Here is a 20,221-nt window from a genome sequence, read left to right as displayed (position 1 = left end):
AAATATGTTAAGAAATTATTGGAATACTGTCTCCATGTTTTAATCTAAAGATAAAAATTAATTTTAATAAATTTACTGTATGAACTGATACTATCACCCTCACGTAAATTCAATAGTACACATATAAATGGGGCAGGGGTAGGCTCAAATTTTTTTACAGAGATTCCTAATCAAGAAAATTTGGAGACCATTGCTATAAACAACAGAGAAGGTAGATGAGTCCTAGAAGATAACTCGATTGCATCAAATTATCAGAGAGAACCTATTTAAGGTGTCAATATTTGACAGAGTATAAAAAAAATTTTTCAACTGCATTTGCATAACCATGCATAAATATAACTTACCTCATCCTGGACTCCACTGGTAGTAGTCAGTTTGCTCCCATCAGTAATTGTAATAATTATTGCTGGCTCCAAGAAAAAGGGGTTTCTTCCCTAAAGTTGAAAAACACATTGATCGTATTAAGGTCTAGACATTACCTTAATTTTTCTGAGTAAAAAGTCAATTCTTAGAACAATGCATAAATCCCCCCATTCTTGTTAACATCTTATACAGAGTATACCTTTGTACATTAAAAAAAAGTTTAGAAGGAAACATAAACAGAGGATAACTTTAAAGGAGTAGAAATAGGTAGAGAAAAAAGTTTATGCTTCACTTTTTCCTAGATTGTTTTAATTTTTACAGTAAGCATTTATATTTATGTAACTACAAGTATTTCATTTAAAAGGGACTCCATAATTCAATTCTAAAATTTGACATATTTAGATATTACAAATTAAAATGTAGACAATGTTTACGGAGAAACTTCTTCAAAAGACAGGCAAAAAACAGGTGAACATCTGTGCCTATAATCAAATATCTAACTAAATGACTAGTTCTATACATAAGGTGAAATAACTTCCATTCGAATCTCTGGCCAAGTCACTCTATGTGCACTACGATCAATTCTAGGTGACATCTTCTGAGGGACTCAGATAAGCACATGCTTTTCTTTACATATAAACGGCTCTCATTTGAGATATTAAGCACATTCTGTATAAAACTATGACCAAAAGATAGACATTTCAAGAGGGTAAACCCTGTAGTTTAAATCAAAGGTAACAAATTCTCTGCTACTAACATTGTTCAAGAAAGGACAAAATGAAGTTGTATTAAATATGATGCAGAATGTATCTGACAAACTCTAATGTGCATATGAATCACTTTAAGATCTTGATAAAATGCAAATTAAGTGAATTTATACTTTTTCATACAGTAATTGTGATTATAACCTAATCATCATAAAGTGTGTGTGGGAGGGAGTATCTAGTAAATTAATCAAGTCACACAACCTTTAAGTAGCATGTACATTTTTCAAACGTGTCCAAGTAACAATGGTTCCAGATGGAGAAAGCTTCCTCTGGTCAAACAAAACAAAACATCAGATATAACCTCTAGAAGATTTTGAATGCACAGTAGCATTCAAACATTACAGAAATCTTGCAGGGGAAAAAAATCCATGAATTTACACCTTCTCTTCTTGCTCTACAACATTCATGATAAACAGATCACATTTTTTGTAATTATTATACTATATTGCTTCTCACACTATTCACCCCTAACATAAATAATAAATTCTAATGATGCAGGTCTTCTCATGGATCTAGAAACAGGGAATGTTCATTCCCATCTCTGAACTTTGACTGGTCCCCTCAAGTAGAATACTTCCCTTTTCCCTGTCCACAACCCGTCCAATTCCTAATCATTAATGCCCAGTTTAAGTCATCATCTTCTTCCATGAAACGTTCTCTATTACTCAGGCCTTGAATAATTATATCCGTCTCCCTCTCTAAATCCTAATAATAGTAATTTTCAAACCTAAATTAAATAATTAAAATATACATAAATAGAATGTTTCTCCAAATAAAACTGAAGTGGTTTCATAGAGTATATTTTGAATACCACTTCCCTAGAGCATTTATCCTTTCTCTCCTTATTTTTAATTTATAACACTTTACACAACAATGTTAATATATTTACCATTATTAAACTCTACACTTAAAATGGTTTTAAGATGGTAAATTTTGTTGTCTTTACTACAATTTTTAAAAAATACACCATCTTGTATTATTTGCTGTTGTTTCATGTGTTTCAATACAAAAAGGCAAAGATCATGTCATGTTTCATCCTCAGCCACAAGCACGAAATATTTAAGCACTGAGCACTTAAACATCATTGATTCACTGATTATAGCCTAATACAAACCTGCCCATATTCACAAAACCATTTAAAATCAAATTTCAATAAGCTTCAAAAATATAGTTATGTTACTTTTACCTCAATATGAGTGCTTCCAAAATGTAACACAAAACATTTCATGAATTTACTAGGTTACAAGGGTACACTACCTCCCTTCTATATCTGTCCAGTCATCCACTGTCCATTCACATTTGTCATTCAAACATTTACTGAGTGGCTACCATGCATACAACAAGCATGGTGTTAGATGCATAATATATAATCTCTACTCTCATACATAATAAATGTACGTATCCATGAATACATATAACTCTCCTCTTCTGGTCTCTACAAACACATTTCAGTTCAAAAATTGGCAAACAGGGATAAAGAAAAGCAAGATATCCTAATGCCTTCAAAACACTGTATCTTGATTCTACCCTTAAGTTAAAACTACTTTGGTTGACTTGCTGCCTTTCAAAAACAGATCAGCAAATCCCTTAAAGCCACCAAAGCAGGGACCAAATAGTAGTGTCTCTGTACCATTTTAACCTAAGTCAAAGTCGTATTTTCTGACCAAAACTTTGACATCCATCCATTCTTTTTCCTGTATAAGCACTTTAAGAATTACCCTCCAGAGCCCAGAGAATTGGTCATACTTACAATTAATAAACAAAGATCTATGGTGTATTAAGAATTTTATAGATATCAATCCAAAACTTAATACACTTTCTAAAAAATATAACCAGAATGTCTAAAAATCAAGTGAAAATGTACTCAAACTTAGCAAAAAGTCTTTAAGTTATTAAAATTTAAGCTAAATTCAAACACTAAAATCAAAGTTACTTTTTTCCTTGACAACAAAACAAAATCTCTAGTTGAAATTTTACTAGTCTTATACACATAATATTCTCCCCAGAGACACTATGCATGAGATTACTATAATAACCAGGTACTTGCTAAGGACGATAACTTACATTATCTCATTTGGTCCTAAAAACTTGATATAACTCAAAGCCACCCAGTTGGTAACTGGCAAAGCCAAAAACTTATTCCAACTCCTAATCATATGGTCTTTCTGTAGCACTTACAAAGGTCCTGTTGGTAGCAGCTAATTCTCCATACAATGCTACACCAACCAACCTGGATTATGCTACATTCATTCAACAATGGATAGTGTTACAATCTGTTTGGTTTTCATAATATATTCTATCTTCAGTGAAATTTAACTACGGTTAAGACTCTTGGTTTCCTGTTGCTGTGATTTCTTACCCATCAATTCTAATAGTGTATGTGCTAACAAAGCAAGCACTATCAATTCTTCTATATATAAATCAATATACCTTCCCCCAACAAAAACACACTGAAATGTAACACAATTATTTATCAGTTTACTTTTGAAAACTATGTAACTTCAGCCAACTTTCAGAGAGTATATATACAAATACAAAAAAATATTAAGTTCTTTAAAGGCTTTAAATTTTGGAAAATTTACATAAAGATCAAAGGTAGAAAAAAAGTAAAGAAAAATATGGCCATCCTCATTTCACCTATTTGAGATATTCTGAAATCTTTATTTTTAAGAGTAACTATATTTTTATTCTTAAGTATGTTCAGCAAGTCACTCAAATGGGGGAAGAGCCCATGTTAGAATTTACTTCAAAATTGACTTTGGTCATAGTTATAAACAGCCTTTATCTTAGTTGTAACATCTCAAAATATAAATTAATAAGCTCTGCTACGACAAAGGCAACCAGCAGAGGGACTAAAAGTTTGCTTTTGCCATTAGCAGAATTAATCTCAAAAAGCTTCCCTCTGAAAAGCAGTATTTCTTGGCAAAGCAACCTAGACATGTCGCCAGAAAATATACTGCAAAATATAATATTCTACCTCCAGAGCTATTTGCTAATGGGAATCCTGTCATTTAGAAAATGTGATTTAAATATTGGTCAAAAGCCTCAGGTAAAAGAGATTTTATAAAGGAAACATTTTCATTTAATTCCTCAATAATTTAAAAATATCATGGCGTTAATTCAACTAAGGCATAAGGTATCACTAAGAAAATTTAAAGTATAAAACTAAGGTGAGTAGAAATATTACTAATTTCTCTCCAAATACAAACTAGCCTGGTTCTCAGAATCAGAACTTTTAATTTTTATCCCAAAATTTAAAATATAGTGGAAGAAGGGGCACAGGAATTTGACTATACCCTTAAACAGATCTTAGCTATTACCTTCTGAAGCAAAAGAAAGGCAGTCCTGAGCATTTACAAAACTTTTGGTAGCTACTCTGCTGGAAGACCAAAGGACTCAAGTTTTCTTTCAGTGCCACCATGCACCACCATGTCACCAGTCCTTCGAACAATCTCATAAGGATAGCCAAGTTACTTGTGTCTGCTACACTTTTCTTATGCCTTAAGGTTTATTGAAGGAAAAAAATGCACCAAACGTCAGCTCTCCTGTGGCAGCATCTTTAGCTAACACACACCTATTACTGTCTAGCTATTTTGCTATGTGCCAGGAAAGCTGTGGCTCATAGAAATCAACAAAAAAGAGATGTTAAAATGTATATGTCTCATACATTTGGGTTAAAAGTATACCACCTAGCAGGAATATCAAAAACTCAGAAACAGCTTGTGCCTTTTTCCATGTGAAACTTCCTTTTCAAGTAAATAACAGCAACAACAAAACGGAAAGGGATGCCTTGAAAAATACATACCATACCACTAAAGGTTCTCATGCACATACCAGACAAGTACTAAGTAGGACTGTTAATAAAAATTTTTTAACAATTAAGTTGCTAGACTAGATCTTTAGGTTCCCTTTACTTGTATCTTTGTAGAATCTATATAAATAGTAAAAATATGAAATGAAGCCTACATTATCTACCCTATTATTCTCCTCTATTACTAGATATAATAAAGGGATTAACAACAGTTCTACGAAATCTGACAAACCATCTTATATTCATTTAGAAACTTTTTCTGACACTTCTCTACATCATTTGTCAAAATTTAGGTTCTATAAAGAAAACATTAAATATAGAAACATTAATATTAAACATAATAGTCTTCTACTTTAAACTTATTTCTAAAAGAGAAGCATCTTAGGATCCAATTCACCCAGAGACTTATTAGTCATACTGATAATAATAAACACTATTACAATTACATGTAACTGAGAAAAGAATCTTTTAATAAGTATTTTGCAACACGACCCAATTAGAATAAATAACATTTTTTAGTTCAGTACTGTTTAAACTCTGGACGGACATCTACATTCCACAACCAGAATTTTTTTAATTTCTGCTTACTACCTGTACTATTATTTATATATTTAAAAAGATCTATGGAATCAGTTTTGAGGTGCTAATTATATTTCTTTGAATAATTTGTTGTCATTAATACTGTTTAGCTATTTTTTTAAAGAGTGGGGAAGTTCATTATATTACAGAGATGACTATATAACAGGTTAATTACATATTCAAAACAAAACATAATAATAATAATATTTAAATCAATACAGGCCTGACAGGTCTACATTTAAATCAATATTCCAAGGCCGAAATTACAAGTTTTATATTTGTTTTAGAATTCAGCAAGATTATTACTTTTATAGTTAATATCTCAAGTGGTATGGCATGAGACTTTTGATGGAAAAACTCTGAAGTAATACCTTTGGCTATTCATAAAAGATCTCTGAAGGATACTTTACAAACTGATTAACTAACCATTGTTGCCTCTGAAAAATGGAAGTGAGCACCTATATAACTTTCTATAATGCCTGAACTTTTTAACCAAGGCATTTATTACATATTCAAAACAAGTACTCTTCAAAATTAAAATGTGCTTAGTATCCAAAAATAAAACTTTAAAAACCTGCTAGTGCATAAAAACCTAGTATTTTAGAATACATTAAGGTCTATGACTACAGAAAAACATGTTAAAATTCCACATTAAAAGAAATATATTTTTAGTTTCAAGTAATCCCATTATACAATTGCATACCAATACAGTTCCTTTACCTAACCATATAATTCCTTACGCTAAAAACATGCATTAAAAGCAGATTGAAAATTAAGACAAGCAAAAGCGGGAGGAATCCATATATTCATTTTAATATAATGACTAAGGAGCAATATCTTAGAATTTGATTTAAATAATAAACCAAATAGTAATGATGCAAGAAATGCTGACTGGAAAATTGATGGTGTGAAACAAATTAATGTTAAGGAAACTCAATAAATGATAGGGCTAAGTATTACTATATCAAAGGGCAGTAATATAAATTCAACATATCTGACATTAAATATGGAATAATTTCATGGAATTTGAGTGTTACTAGAGTGTAAAGTTTGAATAAGATTACTTTAACAAATAAATAATTGGTTTGGGCAATATTTAAAAAGCAGTAGCAGGCGAATAGTATTTATACCGGCATAAAATGAGGAATGCGGGTATCAGAAACACAATTTTACTTAAGAAATACTAACATTCTAGATTAAAAAAAAAAAAAAAACATATACAATATATCAAATGGATAGGATAATAATAATTTGGGAAAAAATTATTCCAGCAAAGTGTATAATAATAAACATGTTAGAAACATGGCCGAAAGTTAAAAAATAAATTAAAATAAAAGCCAAGATGAAAAGATATTTTCAAAGACAAGTGAAGTTACGTAGCAATACAAATTGAAAATGTGACCATAATAAATCACAGAGATCTGCCTATCCTACTGAGATTAATTATCAATTTGGGTTGTTAAATACCACCAAATCTATAGATATTACCTTTGCAAAAGTCTGGTTAAATCATATCTTTAACCATTATGGTTACTTCCTTCTAAAAACATCCACACTATGAATATGGTTTCAAAGAATCATTCACAGACCAACAGCTGTCCTACAAAAAAAGATGGAATTCAACCATAGTATTCTACATAAGTTATCTTCAGGACTACAACTGAAAATGAAGAGGGAACAGCCTAGTAAATGCTATATATTAGTAAAGCATTCAATTTAATAAAGGAAAAAAATCATAAGCACTTGGAAAAACTGAGTCTATTGTTTTCCATATGCTACAGCTGAAGGCCAAGCTAAAAATAATTTCACTGAATAAATCGTAATTTGAGATTAGTGTTAAGAGCGCCCATTTTGTAAAAAATATGGTTTTTCATTTTCTAGATGATCCAATTTCAGTAAGAATTTCTTAGGAAATATATTTAAACTTCTCCGAATCCATTACATAGGTATATATACTTGAGTAGAGTTTCTAGACATTCATTCTTGCTACATTCCAATTTTAAATTCTCAAAGTAGATATTCTGGGATAACAAAATACTAAACACATATTTCAGCTTACTTTTTTATAAATTTTTTATAAGCCTTACTACCTATACATACCACCAAGGTCTTACCTTAGACATGAACCTCAAGAAAAAGCAGATGTCACATATGGATGACTGCAGACTGTTACATGTTTTAGACTGCTGCTATAAATAGTTCACTAAAATGGAAGCTCTAAGAATATGACAAGATGACTTTCTTTTTTTTTTTTTTTTATGACTACTGCTTTATTTGCAGTAGAAACAATCTGACATTCGAAACCAAAAAAGCCAGGGGTGAGTGAGAACGCAGTCCCCCACTATCACAAATCATGCTGTTTCCCACATTTGGGGAAATCACTGGGGTCAGCACATCCAGAGTGCAATAGACAAGCCTCGCCCTGGGAAAACCACCTTCATGATCATGGTATCTCCCCTGCCAGTTAAGTATAAGATGATTTTTTTACATTAGGACTTACATTCAATACATTAATCTTGTTTGGGATTAGACATTATCCATCCTGGGTTAACAATAAAATTTAGATATAAAGAACTTTTACTCTCTCTACTAACTGACTTAGGCCCAATTCTCTGCAGGAAATTTGATTTTTCTAAAAACTGGTTTTGAGAAATGGGACTGACAACTAAAACTGCACAACAAAAATTCCAATTTTTACATTAGTTATTACCTGCCAAAGTATATAAATGATCAGGAACTATCAAAACCAAGGCATTACCAGAGGCCAGACATCAATTTGCTTATTCCTGATAATCCAGATATACTACACCTTGTCATTTTCTTTGATGTAAGCTTTGTAACATCAACCACTGTGGGTTTTTTTGCAGCCTACCTTTCACAGAACACTGCATACTCAATAATCTTCAATTCCAGTAATTAAAAATAATCTGTTAAATAATAAAAATTGACTAATGGCTACCAGATGTATAGGGAGATGAGGGGGACAGATGGGGCCAAAGGGGTCAAACGTGGTGACAGAAAGAAATCTAACTCTAACTCTGAGCAGTGAACACACAATGTAATATATATATATGCCTTGTTGTTGAATTGTACATCTGAAACTTACTGGATTTCGTTAACCAATGTCACCATAATAAAACATAATAATAAAATAATTATCATCATCTATTGTTTTTAATCCTTTCAGAAAAACTGGACAGTTCCAGTTTCAAACACTAGAATACTCAGAAGACTATTGATGTTTCCTAATATCTAATTAGGTTCAACAACTTTAAAACAAGGGGAAAGTATTCCTTTAACAGGCCAAGGTCAATCCCATCATTTACTAGTTACAAATTACCTAACCTAACAGCTAATGCTGCAATTACTTTTCTCAAACATTCAGAACTGTTTTTATTTCTATAATAAATTTTTGATGATTTAATCCTCCCAAAGACCTTCACCACAAGTCCCCTAACTGATCTAGGCAAAACTAATGGATAAAAAATGTTAGAATGTCATACTTTTTGAACGTACAGATGAAAAAGGCAAGAGTACATAGGGACTAGTAGTGATAAGACATCACTAAGCTAATATTAATTTGTCCTCAGGTTACAACTAATCCTCTTAATTAAACGGTAAAATATTTTTTACTTGCATCTCTTAATATACTAATAATCAAGTTTCAAATACCTTATGCTCTAAAAAGGAAATACCATCACACAAAAAAATTCTTCCTAGACTTATCCTATTGTTTTCTTCCCCATAGTTAAGTCTACATTACAATCAATGAAACGGATCATACATTTTATATTTGACCTTTCTTCTGGTCAAAAACAGCCTCCTTTCATCCTTACCCCAACCATCACCAACTTGAATTCTAAAATATACTGTTAACAAAGCCCTAGAAATAAACTCAGATCTAAATTTCCTCAAAGCTTAAATCTCTCTTGCTCTGAAAATCAAAACCTTGTAAATATTCATTGTTATAAAACTTTGAACAAGAAACAGATTTGGAGGAAAAGACTTTTGTAACACCAACAGGGAAGTATTTCTGGAACAATCTATAGAGCTTCAATTCAAAACCAAAAACCATTGTGTTTCCTATGGCAAGAAATTTTACTTGAGCTGGAACTACTGAATAGCTAATTCCAGCTTCTCATGATGGACATATGTTGAATTATGCAACAACTTTTATTGTGTTCTTTCAAAGGCTTCAGATTAGAAAGCTTTACCCTGTCAAATGTTTACCATAGTACTGGGGATGATTATCATCATCTAAGTTCCTACCATGTACCAAGCAGGCACTTTGTTAGATAATTCACAAATATTATTTTTAATTCTTATACAATTTTTCAAGATTGATATTATCATTTTGTATGTGAGTCATTTGAAATTCAGCGAGGTTAAGGAACTCGTCAATACAACATAAAGTAGTTAGTGGCAGAGCCAGGCACAGCCAGTTCCAATAAAGCAGTTCTTTCCATATCACCACTTATTGTTCTGAAAAAAGCTGAATAAAATACTCTATGTACCCATAATTCCAGTTTTTGAAATTAAACTAAAAGTCACAAAAACGGTATGTGTTACAATAATAAATTATGCTGTACATCACTAAATCGTCACCATAATCCTGCAAGATAGATCCTTTCATCCCATTTTCCTAATGAGGAAATAGGCTGAAAGGTTATCTGACTTGCCAGGAACTCATGGGTAGAATGGGAATTCATATAGCCAAGCAGGTTTTTCTGCATTTTAAAACACAATGAATAGAGATTTTCAAAATTACCGTATGTGAGAAGAAACATGCTAGTTAACTAATTACAAAACTGTTCAGGTAAGAAGTTAATTATAGCACTAATACTGGCTGGCATACTACCTTAGAAAAATTTACTAATTGACTAGGTGAACAGCTCTATATTAACTACATCAGAAATATAATGAACTATGAAATACAAAATCAAAAAGTGACATTAAATACATATATATGTTAGTATCTAGGCCTTAAAACAGTAATGGTAAAAAATTCCTGTTAACTATCCCCCTCATCACATTAGTCTTTTCCGAACAAGGGAGTGGGGAGGAAATCCACCTGAATCTAATAATATTTTAATAGGGTGTTACAAGAAAGACTATAACACATCGACAAAATGAAATGCCTGATTTTCAGAGGAACTGAAAGAATGCATATATCATTAGAGAATTATAGATATACTCCTGAGAGACTCAGATCTACTGGTTATGTACCTTAAACTAAAATTTATTTTTAATATATAAATTACTAATAAAATCTGCAGACTTGTTTCATAACCAATTGCGATCTTTTAAAATATTTCATAACTGTGAAGAAATTAAGCATTTTAACTTCTCTGGGCCTTACTTTATCCATCTATAAAATGAGGAAGATGGAGTAAACTTCTAATATCACTTTCAATTCTAAAGTCCCAAGAAACAATAATCATAAGAAATACTTATAGAAAGTCCAATGAACAGTTGTCAGGAGGTGCAAAAGTTCAACTTTCCTTCAAGAGTGTATATAAAAATTCACTAAGCTCCAAACCTAGGATTTGTATATTGTTATATCTCAATATAAAGGTTGGCGGGAAAATGATGGATCAGGGAATAAAGACCCTAAAACCAAACACACACACACACACACACACACACACACACACACACACACACAGTGTTTTGCTTATGGCCTGCTGACCATGCTAAACAGATTAATAAAGCTAAACAAAAATTATGGTTACATAAGGAAATTTTTTTAAATAAAAAAACCATGGCTGGTTTACATGAGCATTGACCACTGCCCGCCCCCCCCCAAAAAAAAGCCTACCAAGATGATTTTATTTGTAGATTATAAATTAGGATAAAGGATAACGATGGCTAAAAATAACTTAAAGATTTAAGAAAATCTCAAGTTATAAAATACTGTTCAATCTCTGAAGAAATCCACAACATGAACATGGCTAAACTGTCCTTTTAGCTAATTCTAACCACAAATGACCTTAAACCAACTCAAAATACTTAATAAGTGGAATTCTTAGATTTGTTCCTGACCTTTTAATTTTCAGTTGTACAGTTTAATACATAATTATTGATACCATCATGCACAAGCAAAAATACAATTTCAAGTAGTCTATTGTTTTTGCCTTCTATATTTCTTTCCAATAATTTCTAATTAAGAATGCAATGTAATCTTTGGAATATTCCTTTTCATTTTGAAGGTAATTTTTTTTTAGAAAAGACTGTGTTAAATATGATGAAAAACTGTAACAAGTGTTTCAAATAAAATCTGGGTCTTGAAATGTTCCTTTACACCATTAAAATTAATGCTCAATTTGAGATCAAACCTTCTGATTAAAATATCCCTTAATTTATCCAAGAGATGTGTACCTCAAAACTTCCTTGCAAATCGAACTTGTGTAAATCTCATCTTAAACACACTAGGGGGAGCTCCCTATTTGAAAGATTCCTAAAGCGTGTGCTTTGTCTCTTAAGGGTTCCTTTTCTAACTTGCATTCCTGCCAAACAATGACTTTCTGACTTACCTACTGAACTATTTACATTGTTTTCACTTAAATTTTTTTAAAACACCATCTCTGTACTTATGTCATGCATTATCAATTGCTATTAAAAAACCTTTGGCCAACTTATAGTATTTTACTTTTCACACTAATTCCCAAGGAAGCAATATAAAGCTCAAGAAAAAATACATACTTAATATGCTAACAGATTTAAAAGCATGTAATAAAAACCTGCTTTAAATACAGATTTGCATAGTTAAATATAGATTTTTATAATTGTAATTTCAAATTTAAAGCTGGAAAATAAAAAACTAGAGGTAAATAATCTATTGATGAAAAATATGCTTTGTGTCTTACTGAGCAAGCACTTAATAATTTTTAAAGTGCATTTTAATATACTATCCCATTTAAACCTCTCATCGATTCTGTAATAAGGGTGCAATGGCTTCGTTATTGGCAATTTGGAACACAAAGCAGCAGCACAGGGCGGTAAAGTGATTGCCCGATGTCACATAGTAATGTAATATATTAAAGTCAAGACTGGGATTCCAATTTTCACATTCCTGACCATTGCTTTTGTTTTACACAAACAAAGATGGAGAAAAAACATTTAAGTTAGTCTGACCATAGAATCCCCTATCTGTCAGTAACAATTACTGAAAATAATTTTAGGAGGCTTAAAATTCATGGACTTGCCAAGACCTTTCAGTGGGTAATGGTCAGTCTTGTCAACAAATGGTGCTAAGAATACTAGATGTCCACATCCAGAAGAATGAAGCTGGACCCTTAACATACACCATCAACAAAAATTAACTCAGAATGAATTAATAACTTAAGATCTAAAACTCCTAAAACAAAATATAGAGAGAAAACTTCAATTGAATTTGGCAATGACTGCTTCAATACGACACCAAAAACATAGGCAACAACAAAAAAAAAACTGATAAACTGGACTACATTAAAAATTAAGACTTCTGTGCATCAAAGGTCAATCAGCAGTGAAAGGCAACCTACAGAATGGGAGAAAATACTTGCAAATCACATTATCTGATAAAGGATTGATATCCAGAATGTTTAAAGAGCTACTATAACTCAAAAAAAAAAAATTAATGAACAAAGGACCTGAAAAGACATTTCTCCAAAGCCAAAATACAAATTTCCAACCAGTATATGAAGAAATGTTCAACATACATAACAGGTGAATGCAAATAAATCATTAGGATGGCTAATATCAGAAAAAAAGAAAATATAGTGCTGGCGATGATGTGGGGAAACTTGAATTTTTGTAACTATTAGTAGAAATGTAAAATAGTGTAATCACTATGAAAAACAATATGGTGGTGCCTCAAAAATTTTTAAATTTTAAAAGAGAATTACCACATGACCAACATGATATGCAGGGTATGTAGTCAAAAGAACTGAAAGCAAGATCTTTCACGTCTGCACACCATGTTAATAGTGGCCAAGAAACAGAAGTATTAATTGACAAATGAATGGATAAGCAACGTGTGGTATATAAATACAATGGAACATTATTGAACCTTAAAAAGGAATGAAACCTTGACACATACTACATTTATGAACCTTGAGGACATTACACTCAACGAAATAAGCCACTCATAAAAATACAAATACAGTTGACCCTTGAACATAGGTTTGAACTGTACTGGTCAAGTTATACATGGATGCTTTTCAATAAATATTTATTGAAAAGCATCCATGTATAACTTGAATAACTTATGATTTTTTAAACATTTTTCCTAGCTTATTTTATTGTAAGAATAATGCATTTAACATACAAAATATGTGTTAATAAACTTTAAGTAACATTTCTGGTCAATAGTAGGCTATTAGTTAAACTTAGAGGAATCAAAAGTTACATGCAGATTTCCAACTGTGCCGGGGTCAGTACCCCTAACCCCATTGTTGTTCAAAAGTCAACTGTACTTTATGATTCGACTTATACAAGGTTATCTCTAGAGTAGTCAAATTCATTAACAAGGAAAGCAGGATGGTGGCTACCAAAGGCTGCAAGGAGAAAATGAGGAGTTATTATTTAGTGGGCAGTTTCAGTTGTGCAAGATAAAAAAGTTCAGTTGTGCAAAATGAAAAAGTTATATTGTGGTTGCACAACAATATAAATACACTTAATGTTACTGAATTGTACACTTAAAAAGGGTTAAGATTATAAATTTGATGTTATGTACTCTTTACCAAAATTTTAAAATCAAGATAAAAAGTTCAGGGACTTAAAGCATTTACCAAATTCAATCACTGTGTTTCAGTCCACATTCAGCACAGTAGTATGTTCAAGTATAATAAACTACTTTCTTTTGAAAAGATGCCTATAGTCAAAAGATACCAAACTATTGTTAAACATTTGTTGATAACTTGTGGGAAACCAAAAACCCAAATAGGTGTCAAGTTTTCATTACTTGACCTACCAACATAGAAGGGAAGCCTATATTTTGTACTCAATGAGTACTAAACGGGTTCTGCTTGGGTAAAGGAAAAGTAAAGTATTATTAGAACTCTACCTGAATTATCTGTTAAATTCACAAATAGTTCTATATGCTGAAGAATAGAGCTGGTTAAAATTATCCTAAGATTCACTGAATTTGACCTTGTCTAAAGCCACCATTTTTAGTTGATTAACACATATTTTATATGTTAAACACTCAGTTTGAAAATCCTAAAAACACTAAACACATCTTCTATCTCATTTTAAGGACTGGTCAGGGATTATCTTCACAGTGAGGATACAAAGTAGCACATTGGGTCCCATTTTAAGTCCTGGAACAATCTAGTCAGTACTAATATATTGGGTAGTAAGACTTTTGAATCAGTTCAGTGACAAAAATGATGAATTACAGGTAAGAGTAATATTTAACGGCTAAATCTAACTGGAATCTAACTTCAGAAAAAAAGAAACAATAATGTTGGAAACACTGAAAACAGACAATTTGGAATAATGTGAAAAATAAACCAATCTATGTATAAAATTTTAATCAGACTTTTAAAACTTTATAGACTTGTCCTAACTTTAGATATTAAGCCTGGCTCAGATTTTAGGTGGCTCTCAAAAGATCATCATCTGAAACTCTAGTGTGAACACCTAAAAAATATAGCTGCAATGATAAGCAACTTAATAGGTGCTGCTATAATTAAAGATTGACTAGAACCTACGCTGTTGCATAATTGTAGAAATACCAGCAAATGGTACTGATTATCAAAATTAAATACTATAAGGACTTCTATATAAGGAATTTTTTAGTGGACTATCCAAAATGCTTGAGGAAAATAGCCACCAAGGATTTTCTCAGCTACTTTAACCTTATTGATGCACTGCAAATTCTGTTAGTAACCCAGCTAATATCTCAACAATGTTTTGTTTGTAGGTATGCTAATAACAGATGCAATATAGATATTAAAAACATTTTTGGAGTTGGTTTCAGAAAACCCACTATGTGCATGTATTGTGGGAGCAGATGTGGCAGTATCTATCTATCTCTGTTTACACAAACATACACACTATGTATATGCACATACACACACACATATGCCCACATTAAGATTATCCAGAAAAAAATGGTTTTTAGGTGCTCTATAAAATCAGTATGCTATTTTTCATCTAGCTCACTTTTTCTCATTTCTTTCAATTACTGAGATTACATACAAGTATTTAGTATTGTGGGCTCCACAGACCCCAGTGTAGATCACGAAAGGGAAGTATTTATGAAAAACAGAGGTTACAGAATAAAGGTTTTCCACAGAATATAGGCAGATACAAAGTACTCTTGCAAATAAGAAAATACATGAAATATATTTAGTATTAAGTATTTGAGACATTCAGAATTCGTTACAATTTATCCTTTCTTTGAACTGTAAATATATAATATCTAAATTAGCAAGGGAAAGTCCTATGATGAAAAATATCTTCTGGAAAGATGTTTTCTTCTCACTAAACACTATACTCAATCATGTTCATTTTGAAATTGTAGCTTCCTAAATTAGTTTAATACTAATGTCATTTATATGTGCCAATTCAAGATATAAGCATTAATATTACTCCTTGCATCCTTGCTTTCATCAGAATAACTTAGAAGCATTATTCCTTTCTCTTGCTGAATTAATAAGTCCTAACATGCAAAAATATCCTAATCTCCAGGCGCTTCTCTTGGTCAAAGTGGTAACAGCACAGCCGGACCACCTTCAACCTGACTTTCTGTAAGCTTTACAGACAAGAACTTAAGTGTTATCCAGAGGCAGATGGCAACTGGGAAAAGGAAAATACAGGTTTAAATTACAAATGTCCTCAGCCTCTCCATAACAATCAGTTTTTCTAAGGAAGTACCTTAAGAAATATTTTTAATTAGCTGGTAGTAAGTGTGTTTAAATGCCTTTCTCACTTATGAAATGTGATGCAGAAAAACAGGAAATCAAGTTTCTGCTATATAATGATAACCAATAAAGATAACAAAATAATGGCAACTTTCAAATTTGTCTTTGAACTAAAAGTTTAGACCAAAACCTTAAACAATGACTGTATATCACTACATAAAACAAAGGAATATAAAAGGGAAATAAATCCACTATTTTATAGAAACTGAAAAATTATAGCAAATCTGCCTAATTACTGAGTTGCAAAATAAAGCAGCAAAGAAAAATATAAAAATATTAATGTAGTAAAATACACATTTACTTAATTAAATGGAAATGCAATTTAGTAAAAACAGAAAGTGACTCTGAATTGCAACGTATACTTTAAATGCTATATGGCTAAATTACTCCTAAGTACAAACATCACTAAAACAAGGGAACTATTCTGTTCTTTTCTATATAAAGCAACCACAACTTGTAGTAAGGAGAAATTTGTGCAACTCATGAAAACTGGCTCACGGAACTGGGGAAAAGAACAAAATGTATAGCTAAACATATCATTGTGGTAACAGTGCTTTGCACTACAGCATAAAAATTGAACTCCTTGGGTTTAATATTCTTTTATGTTGTAACACTACACATTCTTTAATATCTTTTATTTTCCAGGCCAGCAATCTCAAAAAAAAAGTAATAACGGACCACCTTACATTATTCCATAGTGAACCATCCTGTGATTTAAAGCTCGTCTTATCTTCAAATGATAAAAGCAAGTGCAATGGAGGTGGGGGGGTGCTAAGGGAGGAAGGAAAGGTTCTTTCGTATTTTCAAATGGCCTCTTTTCCAAGGGGTTGGAGTTTAAGACAAAAAAAAAAAACCAAAAAACAAAAAACCCACCTCTGGACCTGCCATTTAATTCAGGAATTAATTCAGACTTCTTCCCATAGTTGCTTATTGTATATGCTTCAAAAGCTGAGAAATCTTCATGTATTTAGCCAATTACTACACTCCAATGAAAAATCTTACTTTCCAGGGTAGTTATACAATATGGTTAAATTAAAACCTGATATATTTTCCTCTAACAATTTTAGTAATATAGAATAAAAACAGCTGATCAACTAGTGTCTGTGATGGCAGACTAAATGCCTGTGGGTAGAATAACAGAAAAATTGTGTAGTAAGGCAGGATGTTTTCCCTTTCATGTCCTGAGAGCAAGGTATTAAAACCAAATTCATGACAATGTTATAGCAAACAATTCTAATTTTGAATACAAATACACTTTAAGAGAAAAGGGGCTATATAACCCTATACGGTATGGTCGGTTTCGCTTTTCTATTATGTGTATATTGGATTTTGATCTGAAATGTTTTATACTTGTATTTCATGTTATATAGTTTTTGGACTGGACTGTGTTTTTTTCACAAAAAGAAAAAATGTTTTTCCACCTTAATATTCAACCTACCTGCCCATAGTTGTCTATGCCAGTTACTAATCTATTTAAATTTAATAAATCAAAAGCTGTCCTTAGGGATTGGCCAAGAGTCGTAAGTCCTTCAGCCTGAAGGTTTTTCAGTTCATTCATAAACGTAGCATGGTTTTCTTTCCATCCAGCCTGAAAAGATAAATGTTAGAATTTTTTTTTTCATCTTTCAAAGTCACGTATACACGGAGAGCCACTACAATCTGTAGTTCATCAATTAGCTACTTCACTTTACAGTGTGATTTGATTAACGTGTTAAAACTCACTGCTCAGGAAACGCTCTCCCAACAGTGGCTAAGAATAAACTTGCCTGCGCTACCGCTTTTGCTAGCTAACAGCCTAACTACTTTATAACTTCCTGGGAAATTTACTCCCTAACCTAATACCTAAAATTTAGGGATGCAAAGTGCCAGTGGAAAGCAGACGTTAGCAGGACTTCTGAAGTTAACCTACAGCTGTCCCACTGGCCTGCGGCCCTCTGGGGAAAAATTTGAAGACCAAGCCCCACAGCCCCCCAAGCGGCTTGCTCGCCAGCATGGGCGAGAACGGCCAGGCCTCTGGCCGATTCCCCTTTAATGCAAACCCGGGCTCGGCGAGGCCGGGCCCGGCTGTCACTCGGGCTAACTTGAATAAATATCCCCCACAGTTCATTGCTGCCGCTCACGCCGCGGAGGGGAAATGTCGGCCATGTTGATTGCAGCGCCGCCGCCGCCGCCGCCGCCGCCGGGCCGGGCTGGGGAGGGGATGGCGGTGGCCCGGCGACTCCGCGCCGCGCCAGGACGCTCCAGAGCGGGGGAGGGGGTGGGAGCCCGCAGGGGAAAAGACCTCAGCGCCTGGAGCACAGCGGGTGGGGGAGGGGAGCATAATGAAGGGTGAATGGGGGGGCGGGGAGGGCGAGCGAGGAAGGAACAGGGAAGGGAAGGGGAAGGGGGAGGGCGAGGGCTGTTACCTTGATAGCATAGGGCGGCTCTTCGAAAGTGACCAGCATATACCTGTCTCCTCTGCTGGCAGGATCCCGGGCACGGAGCTGCGGGAGAGCGGGTGGGGAACGAGAGGAGGAACAGGGCGAGCAAGAGGGAAGCACACAAGCGAGGTTATGAGGCGGAGAACGGGCGCCCAGCGGCCCCGCCGCCCCCCCCCCCCACAATACTGCACATGTAGCGGCCACCCCACCACGCTGTCCCCCCCACACAGATCGGCCCCCACACAGTGCCCGGGGCCAGAGTCCGGGCCCGGGCCGAGCCAGGCTCGTAGCGCCCGCCCGCCCGCCCGCGCGGTGGGGGAGGGGGTCCCCGAGCCCAGCAGCTCCCGCAGTCAGGTCCCCGACACCTCCGCCTCGCCGCCCCCGGCCACCTTCCCCGCCACCCATGCCGCCGGCCGGGCCGGGGTCGCCGCCCTGGCTCGGTCAGTCGGTACCTTCATGAAGGTCTCTACCGCGCCTTTGGCCGTGTCCAGGTAGGTGGTGCCCAGATGGCTGCGCTGGTTCATAGAGGCAGACGTGTCTATCAGGAACAGTAAGATGGGCATAGTGCTGGCCGGGGACACCGGGGCCCGAGGTGGTAGAGAAAGAGGAGATGGTAGAGGTGGAGGCGCCGGTGTCGGCGGCGGTGCTGACCGCCGCTACGCGGGGCGGGAGAGCGCGGCCCCCGGGAGGAAAACACCGTCTGGGTCTTTCCTCCGGCTGCGGGGAGTTTCTCCCCCGATAGTTGAGAGGAAACTCCCAGACCCAGTCCTCCCCGTCGTACCCCTGCCTCCGCCTCCGCCTCCTCCTGCCTGCCTGCCCGCTGGGGCGGGCGCCCGGCCGTCTGTCTGTCGGTCCGTCCCCCCCGCCTCGGGGGTCCCGTCCCCGCTCCCGGCCCCTGTGTGTGTCCCAGCGGGAGACGGGCCTGGCTCCCCACCCCACCCCCGGTGCAGGGAGTGGGGACCAGGGAGCTGGCGAAGAGGGGAGTGGGCTGAGGGGAGATTGGCCCTGGGGCTGTTGGGAGAAGTTTCAGGGACTCCCTCCGCACCCCGGCGGTGTCACCACTTTCTCAGCCCCTCTCGCTACTGAAGCGCTTTTCTCTCTCACACTCCGGTTTTAACTCGAGCAGGGGCTGCAGAGGCTCCGCCTCCTGACACGTCCTCGAGCCACGTGATGCGCCGCCCCGCCATTCTATTGGTTTGCTCCTAGCCTCTTATTAGCATATTCAAACAGCTCAAGGGCGGGAGAAGCTTGTAGGCCGCCTCCGGGAACTGTTATTGAGCACGCGCGAAGGCGGGGCGTCGGGTGCGCGCGAGAGCGAGCGCTAGGGATGAGCAGGCGGGTCGGCAGACGCGGAGGCGGGCTCCTGGAAGG

At 35.2% G+C, this 20,221-nt stretch overlaps 1 protein-coding gene and 1 non-coding gene across 2 annotated transcripts in view; both read right to left on the bottom strand.

The window, feature by feature from the left end:
• Positions 1–19,950, bottom strand: part of INTS6 (integrator complex subunit 6) — an 82,375-nt gene extending 62,425 nt beyond the window's left edge. The window contains exons 1-4 of the mRNA XM_016143075.2: positions 19,303–19,950; positions 18,836–18,913; positions 17,869–18,018; positions 345–434 (exon numbers count right to left, since the gene is read on the bottom strand). Of these exons, the coding sequence (XP_015998561.1) occupies positions 345–434; positions 17,869–18,018; positions 18,836–18,913; positions 19,303–19,413 (429 nt within the window). The 5' untranslated portion in view covers positions 19,414–19,950. The remainder of the gene's footprint in view (positions 1–344; positions 435–17,868; positions 18,019–18,835; positions 18,914–19,302) is intronic.
• LOC118609451 lies at positions 7,834–7,992 on the bottom strand. The gene has a single exon (XR_004953436.1). It is a non-coding gene; the product is annotated as a U1 spliceosomal RNA (small nuclear RNA).
• Positions 19,951–20,221: the final 271 nt, after the last annotated feature.

Source organism: Rousettus aegyptiacus, unplaced genomic scaffold (assembly GCF_014176215.1).
Source record: "Rousettus aegyptiacus isolate mRouAeg1 unplaced genomic scaffold, mRouAeg1.p scaffold_m13_p_11, whole genome shotgun sequence".
Taxonomy (NCBI): Eukaryota; Metazoa; Chordata; class Mammalia; order Chiroptera; family Pteropodidae; genus Rousettus; species Rousettus aegyptiacus.
Note: the sequence above shows the minus strand (reverse complement) of the source record. Positions and strands in the feature narration are given on the sequence as shown.